This window comes from Aquarana catesbeiana, linkage group LG03 (assembly GCF_042186555.1).
Source record: "Aquarana catesbeiana isolate 2022-GZ linkage group LG03, ASM4218655v1, whole genome shotgun sequence".
Classification (NCBI taxonomy): Eukaryota; Metazoa; Chordata; class Amphibia; order Anura; family Ranidae; genus Aquarana; species Aquarana catesbeiana.
Window position 1 is genome coordinate 738,698,121 of NC_133326.1, and position 12,073 is coordinate 738,710,193.

Genomic DNA, 12,073 nt, shown 5'->3' on the forward strand with positions numbered 1-12,073 from the left:
GCCTGATTGCATACAAATGGAAACTTTAAAGCCGCGTACAAACGAGCGGAATGTCCGACAGAAAAAGTCAGACAGAATCTTTTCATTGTCTATTCCGATCGTGTGTAGGCCTCATCGGACTTTTTTTTTTCGAAAATTCTGACGAACCTAGAAATAGAAAATGTTCTAAATATTTCAGACAGAACCAATTCCTATCAGGAAAACCGCTTGTCTGTATGCTGTTTCGACGGACCAAAAACAATGGTTTTTGGTCCGAGGCAAGTACAAGACGGTAGCTATTGGCTATTGGCTATTGAACTTCCTTTTTCTAGTCCCGTTGTACATGTTGTATGTTACCTCGTTCTGGATGGTCGGACTTTCGTGTGACCGTGTGTAGGCAAGACCGCTTGAGCGGAATTCCATCGGAGAAACCTTCGGAGTTTATTCCGACGGCAAAACCAGTCATGTGTACAGGGCAGTGTGACCTCATATTATACGGTTTTGGTAAATCTGAAGACAAAAATCTGCAGAAAATCTAATAGTGTGTAGAGGGCTTTAGACCCGGTTCCCACCTACGCCGTTTGCTTTTAATCCGTTCCTGTCATGTTTTTTTGCGGTGCGTTTTCTGTTTTTCCACATTCATCTTTGATGCGTTTTTATGCTTTTTTTTTGGACAATTTGTTGTCGGGCAGATTAAAAACACAAAAGCCGTAAAATTGTAATAAAAACGCACTACACGCTTTTCTGCAGCTTCTCCATTGAAGTCTATTGAACCAAAAACGCACCATTTTGTATTCTAACAATTCCCTGACCCTTTCCAAAAATGCATGGGCTGAGAAAAGCCTGGATGTGACGTGTCCCATAGGAAAGCATGTTACATGGACTGTAGTGTGTGGTGTGAAGAATGCCATAGATGTGAACCAGGCCTTATGCCCCGTACACACGAGCGGATTGTCCGGCATACTTGGTCCGGCGGACCAGAGTCTGCCAGACAATCCGCCCGTGTGTAGGCGCCGGCGGACTTTTCCGGCGGACTTTTTCCCCAAAGTCCGCCGGACCAAGATTTGAAACATGTTTTAAATTTATCCGACGGACTCAGTTTCGGGCGGAAAGTCCGCTCGTGTGTATGCTTGTCCGACGGAAAGTCCGCTCGTGTGTATGCTGGTCCGACGGACCAGATACGACGCGAGGGCAGGGTATTGCATCTCGCGCTCGCTGCAATAGGAAAAACAAATTTTCCTATTGCGGCGAGCGCGGGGCATACCAGGCCCTTAGGTCTGGTATAGATTATAAAGGGAAACCCCCTACGCCGAAAAAACGGCGTGGGGTCCCCCCCAAAAATCCATACCAGACCCCGATCATAGCACGCAGCCCGGCCGGTCAGGAAAGGGGGTGGGGACGAGCGAGCGCCCCCCCCTCCTAAACCGTACCAGGCCGCATGCCCTCAACATGGGGGGGTGCTTTGGGGGAGGGGGGGCCCCGCGGGGGGCCCCCCACCCCAAAGCACCTTGTCCCCATGTTGATGAGGACAAGGGCCTCTTCCTGACAACCCTGGCCGTTGGTTGTCGGGGTCTGCGGGCGGGGGGCTTATCAGAATCTGGGAGCCCCCTTTAATAAGGGGGCCCCCAGATCCCGGCCCCCCACCCTATGTGAATGAGTATGGGGTACATGGTACCCCTACCCATTCACCTAGGGAAAAAGTGTAAGTAATAAAACACACTACACAGGTTTTTAAAATATTTTATTAAACAGCTCCGGGGGGGGATCTTCCTCCGGCTTCGGGGGTCTTCTTTCGGCTTCGGGGGTCCCTCCGGTTCATCTTCTCCCGGCGTCCGGTTGGTTCTTCTCCCGGTGTTCCAGTTCTTCGGCCGGCTCCTCTGCTGTCTTCAGGTAGCTCTCTTGCCAGCAGAGGTCCGGACTTCTGGGCTTCTGGGCTTCTGGGCTTCTTCTCTTCTCTTCTCTTCCCCAGATGTTGACACGACGCTCTCTCTGGCTGGACTGCTCTCCGAGGGCTGCATTGTGACTTATATAGGCGGAGACCCCGCCCCCTTTTGATGTCACAGTCCCTGGGCATGCTGGGACTGTGACGTTTTAGGGGGCGTGGTCAACATCACCCAGTGACCACGCCCCCTAAAACATCACAGTCCCAGCATGCCCAGGGACTGTGACATCAAAAGGGGGCGGGGTCTCCGCCTATATAAGTCACAACGCAGCCCTCGGAGAGCAGTCCAGCCGGAGAGAGCGTCGTGTCAACATCTGGGGAAGAGAAGAGAGAAGCCCAGAAGCCCAGAAGCCCAGAAGCCCAGAAGCCCAGAAGTCCGGACCTCTGCTGGCAAGAGAGCTACCTGAAGACAGCAGAGGAGCCGGCCGAAGAACTGGAACACCGGGAGAAGAGAGCGGAGAAGAACCAACCGGACGCCGGGAGAAGATGAACCGGAGGGACCCCCGAAGCCGAAAGAAGACCCCCGAAGCCGGAGGAAGATCCCCCCCCCGGAGCTGTTTAATAAAATATTTTAAAAACCTGTGTAGTGTGTTTTGTTACTTACACTTTTTCCCTAGGTGAATGGGTAGGGGTACCATGTACCCCATACTCATTCACATAGGGTGGGGGGCCGGGATCTGGGGGCCCCCTTATTAAAGGGGGCTCCCAGATTCCGATAAGCCCCCCGCCCGTAGACCCCAACAACCAACGGCCAGGGTTGTCGGGAAGAGGCCCTTGTCCTCATCAACATGGGGACAAGGTGCTTTGGGGTGGCACCCCCCCATGTTGAGGGCATGCGGCCTGGTACGGCTTAGGAGGGGGGGCGCTCGCTCGTCCCCACCCCCTTTCCTGACCGGCCGGGCTGCGTGCTCGGATCGGGGTCTGGTATGGATCTTTGGGGGGACCCCACGCCGTTTTTTTGGCGTAGAGGGTTCCCCTTTATAATCCATACCAGACCTAAGGGCCTGGTTTGCCCCGCGACGGGGCTCGCAAGGTGTCAATCTTGCCGATAAAAGCGGCAAGATTGATTTCCTTTTTTAGTCCCGTCGCACATGAGTCACGTTCAAAATGAACGGACTTGTCCGTGTGTGGGCAAGTCCGTTCATTCTGAAAGTCCGACGTAACTCCGGCGAAAGTCCGTCGGAAAGACGGGCGGACTTAGCCCGCCGCAAAGTACGGGCGTGTGTGGGCAAGTCCGTCCGTTTTAAAGTCCGGCGCACCTGGCGGACAAACTCCGTCGGAAAGTGTGCCGGACCAAGTAGGATAGAAAGTCCGACCGCGTGTACGCGGCATTACTCTAATTATATTACTAGAAGCTCTAAGCTCTCATTCACATCTATGGCATTTTTAGTGCTTTTTTGCATTTTGTAGATTTGCACTACAGTCCATATAACATGGTTTCCTATGGGAGACGTTCTGTAGTGCAAATCTGCAAAATGCAAAAAAGCACTAAAAATGCCATCGATGTGAATCAGGCCTAAAGCTGGACACACACTATACAATCTTCTGTAGATTTTTTCCTTTAGATTTACCAAAACCGTATAATATGAGGTCACACCTAAACACTTTTCATTTGTATCCAATCAGGAAGGCCCTTGTACTACATAGCTGAAGGTAAATCTAAAGGAAATCAAACAAGAAAAGTTGTATAGTGTGTATCCGGCTTTACTCCAGTAATTGGACAGATATTCTACCCAATCACAGCGATCAATAAGAAATCTCACATTTATTTATAGTAGAAACACCTTCCAGAGACTGAAGCCCCGCCCACTGCTATATACTATTGGATGAATAGTAAAGGGGAACTCCACTTTTGTGGGGGAACAAAATATCAAATAAAGAAAAAATAATTCAGCGCATCCAATCGGGACACAAGTCATATTGTAATTGAATGTTATTAATAATGACCTTTCCTTTTCAATCTGCAGCCGCTGTAATTTTCTGTAAATACAATATGGCCACCTGGTGGTGCTGTGTACACAGAGAGTGTACTGACCACACCCCCCAGAAACATCATTTCCTGCTTGTGTGATTGGCTGACTGATTTTCCCAGAAGTCTGCACTAAGATACAAGTCAGATTTCAGGCATCCCCTGCAACACAAATCTCATTTTTGGAAGAGATACTTCCAATAGGAAATCACATCTAAAGGGATGCAGACCCCATCACTTTCCTCATTAGAGCCCTGCAGGTGCACAGCTGACTGATCATTATGAAGCCACGCCCATTAGACCCACTCAGGACAGAGGCAGAGAGGAACAAACAGGGATTTTTTTCAGAATAACAAAAAGGTCAGAATCTACAACAAAGGTTGTTCTGATCCTTACAATGTACAGAGATCACCTTCGAGGGGAATGTTTATTTCTCAACAAAAGTGGAGTTACACTTTAAATGAATTCCAATGCTTTGTGTGACATCACCAGACTGTGGGCGGAGTTCTCACATCTTCCGCCTCCCCCCACATATCTTAATACAACCTTCCCATACCCATAACAGAGCATGGAGGGGCTCAGTGAAGGTGGTGGTGAAGGTGTGGAGATGTCGGATCGGGTCACACAGATCATAAAAGGAGATCCGCCCGGCCTCATAATCCAGATATATCCTGACTCTGTTACTGGAGGGATTGGTGGGTAAGAGGATCTCTTTACTGTCATGTATCACCAAATACTGATTATTATACCTGCCCAATCCCCAGGACTTCTTATTATATCCAATCAATGACTCCCTCCCTGTCCTCTCTATACTGGGGTAACACATCCCGACTATCCATATATCTGATCCCCAACATCCACTGCCCAGTAATGTCTCCCTGAGGAGAAACTCTGACTGCTCATCACCTGATAATAATGGAATCTCTCTGGTGTTTCTGGGTGATTCTGGTATATATCTGACCTGGATACAGTTTTCCTGTCATCTGATATCTGTAGATCATTATGAGCTGTGTTTCCATCCAGTAATATGTCTGCAGCTCCTTGTATATAGAATACATTTACCTCTGTTATTATATCAGATAAACCTGTGTGTAAGACCCCCGTCACATCCAGACCCCCTCCATCATGGAGGAGTTCCTCATGTCTCTCTCTGTCCTCATTATCTCCATCCTCAGTATCACACAAGTCACCTGTGTCTGATTCCTGTAAGACAGTCAGTGGATCCGTCACGTAACACAGCTCCTCAATGTGACGCAACTTCCTGGACAGCTCCTCCTTCTTTATTTCCAGATCCCGGATGGAGATGGAGATCTGCTCTGCCCTCCCGGAGATTTCCCTCAGGGCTCTCTTCTCCAGGTCTTCCAGATGTCTCCTGAGATCTCTAAACAGGGCAGTGACTCTCTCGGTGTCACCAGCTGCTTCTTCTTCTACTTTCCTCCTGTGTTCCTGCAGACTCTGAACTCTTTCCTCCATCTCCTCTCTCTTTGTCAGAAGTTTCTGCAGAACATTCCTCAGTGTCTCCTTCTTCTTCTCAGAAGCCTCATCCAGTGACTTCATCTCATGTCCTTTATGTTCTCCAATCACACAATACACACAGATACAGGTCTCATCCTCAGTGCAGTAATACTCCAGGATCTTCTTATGGACGGAGCATTTCCTGCTCTCCATGGACAAGGTGGGGTCACATAAGATCTGTTCTGGGGACTTTTTGTGGACTCTCAGGTGTTTATCACACAGAGAAACCTCACAGAGCAGACAGGATCTAACAGCAGGTACAGGAGAGTCCACACAGTGAGTACAGAAGACCCCGGACTCCTCATGATCTGGGTGAGCAGACAGGAAAGTCTCTGCTATGTTAAGTAGTTTCATGTTCTTCTGCAGTGCAGAACAATCCGGAAACTTCTCTCTACATTCAGGACAGGAATATCCTCCAGACCCCCCCTGTGTATCTAGCACACGATCAATACAGACCCGGCAGAAGTTGTGACCACATTTCAGGGTTACAGGATCGGTATAAATGTTCAGACAGACGGAACATTCCAGCTCAGCTCTCAGATCACCAGATGCCATCGCTGACAGGGGAGGAGAAATGAAACTGAAAGTCTCTGACACCGGAGAGGAATGTGGATGGGGGAGGGGTGACATCCTCCTACACAGGGTGAGGCTGGATGAATATTATAGGACATGGAGATCAGAGTACAGAAGGGAGAAGATTCATTTTGCAGTAGTAATGATAATTATACCTCCCAACAGCACAATCCCCCCTCCAAATACCCCCTCCTAGCACAATCCCCCCTCCAAATCCCCCCTCCTAGCACAAATACTCCCCCAATCTACCTCTTAGGACAAATCCTCTCCTCCACCAAATGCCAACCACTGCCCTCAATCCTCCTCCTAGCACTAATCTTTTCTCTCTCTCCCCATCCCCCCATCATAAACCCCCAGACACAACTCTTTTCCCCTATAGATGGCACACTGCAATCATGTACTCCGCATGCACTTGTGTTGTGGCCCTACAACTTGTATTAGTGGCATTAGGCAGTGGGAACTCTTACCAAAACTTTTTTCCATTTGTGAACACAACGAACGATCATCGTAATCAATAGTATAGTAATCGTAGGAAAATAATAGAGGGAATGGTAGAGCACATGATCGGAAACAAATGAACGAACCGGAAACAAAACCACAAAAAGTAAACAATGATCGTGGGAAAGAAATAAAACCTTCTTTTCCATTGTTATCTGACATGAAGCCAATTTTACAACATGCAGAATATCCGTGTATAATATATCTTTATATCAGGTTATTTCATATCCCTTTTATCCCCTTCCAGCACTTTCCCCTTTCCTGCCCAGGACAATTTTCATCTTTCAGCACTGTTGCTTTTTAAATGACAATTGCGCGGTCATGCTACACTGTACCCAAACTACATTTTTATCATTTTATCCCCACAAATAGAGATTTCTTTTGGTGGTATTTGATCACCTCTGGGGGGGTTTTTATTGTTTGCTGAACACATAAAAAAACAACGTTTCTTTTTTTTGTTTTTATTTGTTTTTGTTACAAAATCTTGTAAATAAGTGTGTTTTCTCCTTCACTGATGGGCACTGAGGTGGCACCAATGAGGTGGCACTGATGAGGTGGCACTGATGGGAACTGATGATGGGCATTGATATTCAGCACTGATGGGCACTGAGGTGGCACTGATAAGGTTGCACTGATGAGGTGGCACTGATGGCAGCTGATGATGGGCACTGATATGCGGCACTGATGTGCACTGAGGTGGCACCAATGAGGTAGCACTGATGAGGTGGCACTGATGGGAACTGATGATGGGCATTGATATGTGGCACTGATGGGCACTGAGGTGGCACCAAAGAGGTAGCACTGATGAGGTGGCACTGATGAGGTGGCACTGTTGGGAACTGATGAGGTGGCACTGATGAGGTAGTACTGATGGGAACTGATGATGGGCATTAATATTTGGCACTGATGGGCACTGAGGTGGCACCAATGAGGTAGCACTGATGAGGTGGCACTGATGGGAACTGATGATGGCCATTGATATTCAGCACTGATGGGCACTGAGGTGGCACTGATAAGGTGGCACTGATGCGGTGGAGCTGATGGCAACTGATGATGGGCACTGATATGCGGCCCTGATGGGCACTGAGGTGGCACCAATGAGGTAGCACTGATGAGGTGGCACTGATGGGAACTGATGATGGGCATTGATATGCGGCACTGATGGGCACTGAGGTGGCACCAATGAGGTGGCACCGATGAGGTGGCACTGATGAGGTGCCACTGTTGGCAACTGATGAGGTGGCACTGTTGGCAACTGATGAGGTGGCACTGATGAGGTGGCACTGATGGGAACTGATGATGGGCATTGATATGCGGCACTGATGGGCACTTATAGGTCACATTGATGAGGTGGTGTTTGATCAGTAGAAGAAGGAGCACATGAGCACAAAGTACATTTTATTAGAAGAAGACAAATCTATGCATCAGAAACAAGACATTTTTTTCATTTATTTCACTTTTGTTAAACAAGGCTAGAATGCAATATCACCAATATAATATTCTTAATGCAACGGTTCCTTCATATATATATGTAGCACTAACTCTCGGTGGAGCTGCTGGTTTAAAACGGGTTGTTACCTTCGCTTTCGCCACCTCTATTTCACCGGAACCGGGTCTAGAGTCCCGTTGAGTTTACCTCTGGACAATGCAGGCACCAGACACTTGGGTATCTTTTCCAATGCTTTAATGAACAGGTACTAATGATAATAGCAGGAAAGAGGTAGAAGGAAAATTGCAGGGAAGCTCAAATACCTTTTCTTTAGTATTCTTTGGTGCATTGTTAGGAATTAAACACTTGTAGCTGAATGCGCTCCCCTTTGTGGGATTTATTCTTTGCCCCCCTGGATAGGTTTCTCTCACTTGCCTAGCAGCCAGTACGTAGCACGAACAAAAGTCTCTGCCACAGAATTGTTTGAAACAAAACTCTACAATCCTCTGCCACAGGATGTATTGGTTTACGGTGAATATCAGACACAGCACTTGAACCTTTAAGCCAACCCGGCAGTACTATGCAGTAAGATTACTTCAGGATACGTCCTCCAACCAAGTCTCCAGGCCCCTCTCCAGACCAGCACTCTGCGTGATCCTTCCATGATGGGTCCTCCAATGGGGTCTCCTCGGTTGTCCAGCTTCTTCACTCAGGATAGACTGCTCAGGACCATTCCTCTGCTGCTGTGGTAGGCCCGAGACAGGCTTCTGGGCCCACCCACACGATGCAGCGACGTGGGCCTTACGATCGGAGGACAACGCGGTGGTACTCCTAACGCATACCTGTCGGCCAGGAGGGCCAGCAGGTGGGTGAAAACGAAAGACCAAAAAGCATGGCGTCTGTCCCATAAATACCCTCTCCCAGAATGCAACTCGGAGGACCACCTTCACCGAGTTGTCCCCGGGACAGAGCAGCACCCATACGCTTCAACACGTTGCCTTTCCAACACTGACCCATGGTGACAATGACACCCACAGGTGCAGTGTGAAACTACACGCAACTCAGCCAAGCTGGAACAGAGGCGAATCTAACTTCACCTAACAAGTAACCCACAAGATTTACCTATCAGCAGTAGATTAGAAATCTACCAGCGCTACATATATATAATTTTATAATATAATGCTTTGTATAACCGGTTATATATTCTTATATCTTAATAATATCAGCAATATAATGACAAAACAATATTATTAATTATACACACACAACTTTTTTTTAATCTGCAAATAATTATGAGCACAAACAACACAATAGCTCAACAACAAAGGACAATGATCTACAACTGTACATAGTTGTAATCATGTGACCACTGTGAAGGTGGCCTTTCTCCAGGAGGATATCGCCAATGTGTTGCCCCTCTGATGTAATGTTTGGGGCACTATGGGGGGCACAGAACGTGTTGGTGTTTGAAAAGCTGGTTGATCCTCTAAATGGGTCTTTTGTGTTCATTTTCCATTGACACCTTTTATGGAGAACCTCAAGGAGCAACATTTCCGCCAGCTGTCGTTGCTGATTGGACATCATTTTAAGTTAGTTGGCTACAACAATTGCAAAGCCATCGGAGTCGTCCGGTTTTCTGTGTAACACAGCAGCTGCCTGAGATAGAAATGCAGAGGTCCCATCCACCAAATCCTTCCTCTTCTTTCCTCTTGGCTCAGGTGTTTGTGGATTGGTGGGAGCGATCACCTTCATGTTGTCCTGGGCGGTATATAAAAATGATCAATGTAATAATATTGTACACCTATATTACATGATGACATGCATCTTATTTCAATTGCATATGGGTTTTGAAACAACACACAGATTAAAAGAGGAAACATTTTTGGACAATATGATGATCTTTTTTTTTTTCAAAGAGAAAGTTTTTATTGTATATAGTTTATATACAATACATGGGTGTACAGAGTCATAAGGTCTACAAATATAGAGTCATTGGGTAGAAGAAAAAATGACAGTGTTAAGTCTTACATATAAAACGATGTGTATTCAAGGTTTATGAGAAGGTAGCGTTTAAATGATGAAAGTGAGTAACTCAAGGTGTAGTATTATAAAACCATTACCGGCGTGATGCGGACAATGTGGGTAAGCAAGGTATCACAGTTTATTTAGTGTGTTTATTAGGAATCATATCTGTTATATTGTCTGCGAGAATATCTGCTTTTTATTGGGTGTACGAGATATCTACATGTGTGATAGCTCTTGGTAGCTATTGGTTTTGGTGTGTCTTCCTTGATAGATGGCCTAATGAGTTTCTAAGTGATGGAGTCTTGTAGGGTTGCGGACACAAGACCACTAGCAACCCCTAATGAGTATAGTGGTTTAAGTGGGCCAATTCTGTGGTCAGGATCGTCTGTCATAGCTATAGGAAAGACTTGGTGTATGACGTGAGAATATGGGGGGGGGACAGGGAGATCTATGGTTAGGGATGCGTGGGGCTTTTCGTGTGGGAGTGTGGGGGGGATGGGAATATATGGAGAGGGGTTGTGATGGTGGAATTTATCCCCGTCAGCGGATGGTGATGTATGTCTATATCATCACTGTGGGTTAAGTGGGTTGGGGCGGGAGTATTTAGGGGTATGGGTGAAATGGGATCTGTAAGGGTGCTTCCTTCCTTCTCCTCCGAGCTGACATAATGTTTCATGAAAAAATATTTTTACCTGGATATTATTTGGGAATATTCAGTCCAGATGTCTGGAAGTGGCGCCAGCACATCCATATTTTCTGGAATTTGGTCGGGGTATCTCTGGCTTGATGAATCAGTTCTTCCATGTCTGCAATTTTGTTTATGTGTCTAAACCAGTCCACCAAAGTTGGGGGAGTGGTTGCTTTCCACAGTGCCGGGATACACATTTTTGCTGCATTTATTAGGTGAAGTGGTAGGGATCTGTGATAATGTTTTCTAGGAATGGAGGAGTGATGCAATAGCATTTGGGAGTGGGAGAATTTTATTGGGTATGTGGTTATCTTGGTGGTTAGGCGATGGACTTCTGTCAATAAAGGCTGAATTCGGGGGCAGAACCACCATATATGAAGGAGTGAACCATCTTTGTCTGCACACCTCCAACAGTTAGGGTGCAAGGTGGGGAGAATTTTGTGTAGTCTAAGGAGTGTTTTATACCAATTGGAGAAAACCTTAAATCTGTTTTCTTGAGCTGAAACATTGGTGGAACCCTTATGGATGTAGAAATAAATGTTTTCCCAATCTTCTTTCGAAAGGTTTATAGAAAGGTCCCTTTCCCATCTTTGGCTCGCTATATTGGCTTTAGGACTTTAGTCTGAGAAACGAAGGGAGTACACATCAGAGATTTGGTGTCTCTGTGGTTCTGTTTTTGTACATAGTACTTCAAAGGGTGTGTTTTGTCTAGCGTGTGTGAGGGTGGGTCAAAAAGTGTCTGAGTTGGACATATGACCAGAAGGGAAAGTATCGTCCTGGTGATTGTGTGGTCAGAGTGGCTAAAGTCAGAAAGGAGCTTCTATGGGACAATATGATGATATTAACACAGATCCATCACTGTGTGTATTACAGGCCTCTCAGACCATAATTGTAGTTACCTGTGTGAATAATTCTTCACCAAAGTTTTCCAGATCCTGTTCCAGGGAGAGACAATCATGAGGGACTGGTGAAGCTGCAGAGGTTGATGGTAGAGCACTTATGGAAGCTCTTGCGTCAATCTCTTCAGTTAGGGATTGAAGACTTTAGAAGCACCATAAGCATGGTACATATACGTCATCCGTTCCCGCACCTGATTTTTTGTGATGCTCTGATTTTATTTAGCTCTTTTTTATAGACAGTCCTCAGGTTAGCAATTTTCTTCATCACATAATTCCATTGTTGGATTTGGGCAAACAGCTTTATTATTATTATTATTATTATTATACGAGATTTATATAGCGCCAACAGTTTACTCAGCGCTTTACAATGTATAAGGGGACAACACAATTACAGTACAGTTCAATACAAAAGGTACAGGAGGGCCCTGCTCGTAGAGCTTACATTCTAAAGGGAGGGGGTGGTGGTACAAAAGGTAATAGCTGCAAAGAATGTCAGGGACAGTTATGTGGGTGTGGGATAGGCTTCCCTGAATAAATGAGTTTTCAAGGATCTCCT

At 46.4% G+C, this 12,073-nt stretch overlaps 1 protein-coding gene across 1 annotated transcript; it reads right to left on the reverse strand.

Annotated features, from left to right (window-relative positions):
- Nucleotides 1-2,909: 2,909 nt before the first annotated feature.
- Nucleotides 2,910-6,151, reverse strand: LOC141133863 (E3 ubiquitin/ISG15 ligase TRIM25-like). The gene is given in 2 exon segments (XM_073623447.1): nucleotides 2,910-4,742; nucleotides 4,745-6,151. Coding segments are annotated over 2 exon segments (1,635 nt in total). The 5' UTR covers nucleotides 6,036-6,151; the 3' UTR covers nucleotides 2,910-4,398.
- Between the last annotated feature and the right edge of the window lie 5,922 nt (nucleotides 6,152-12,073).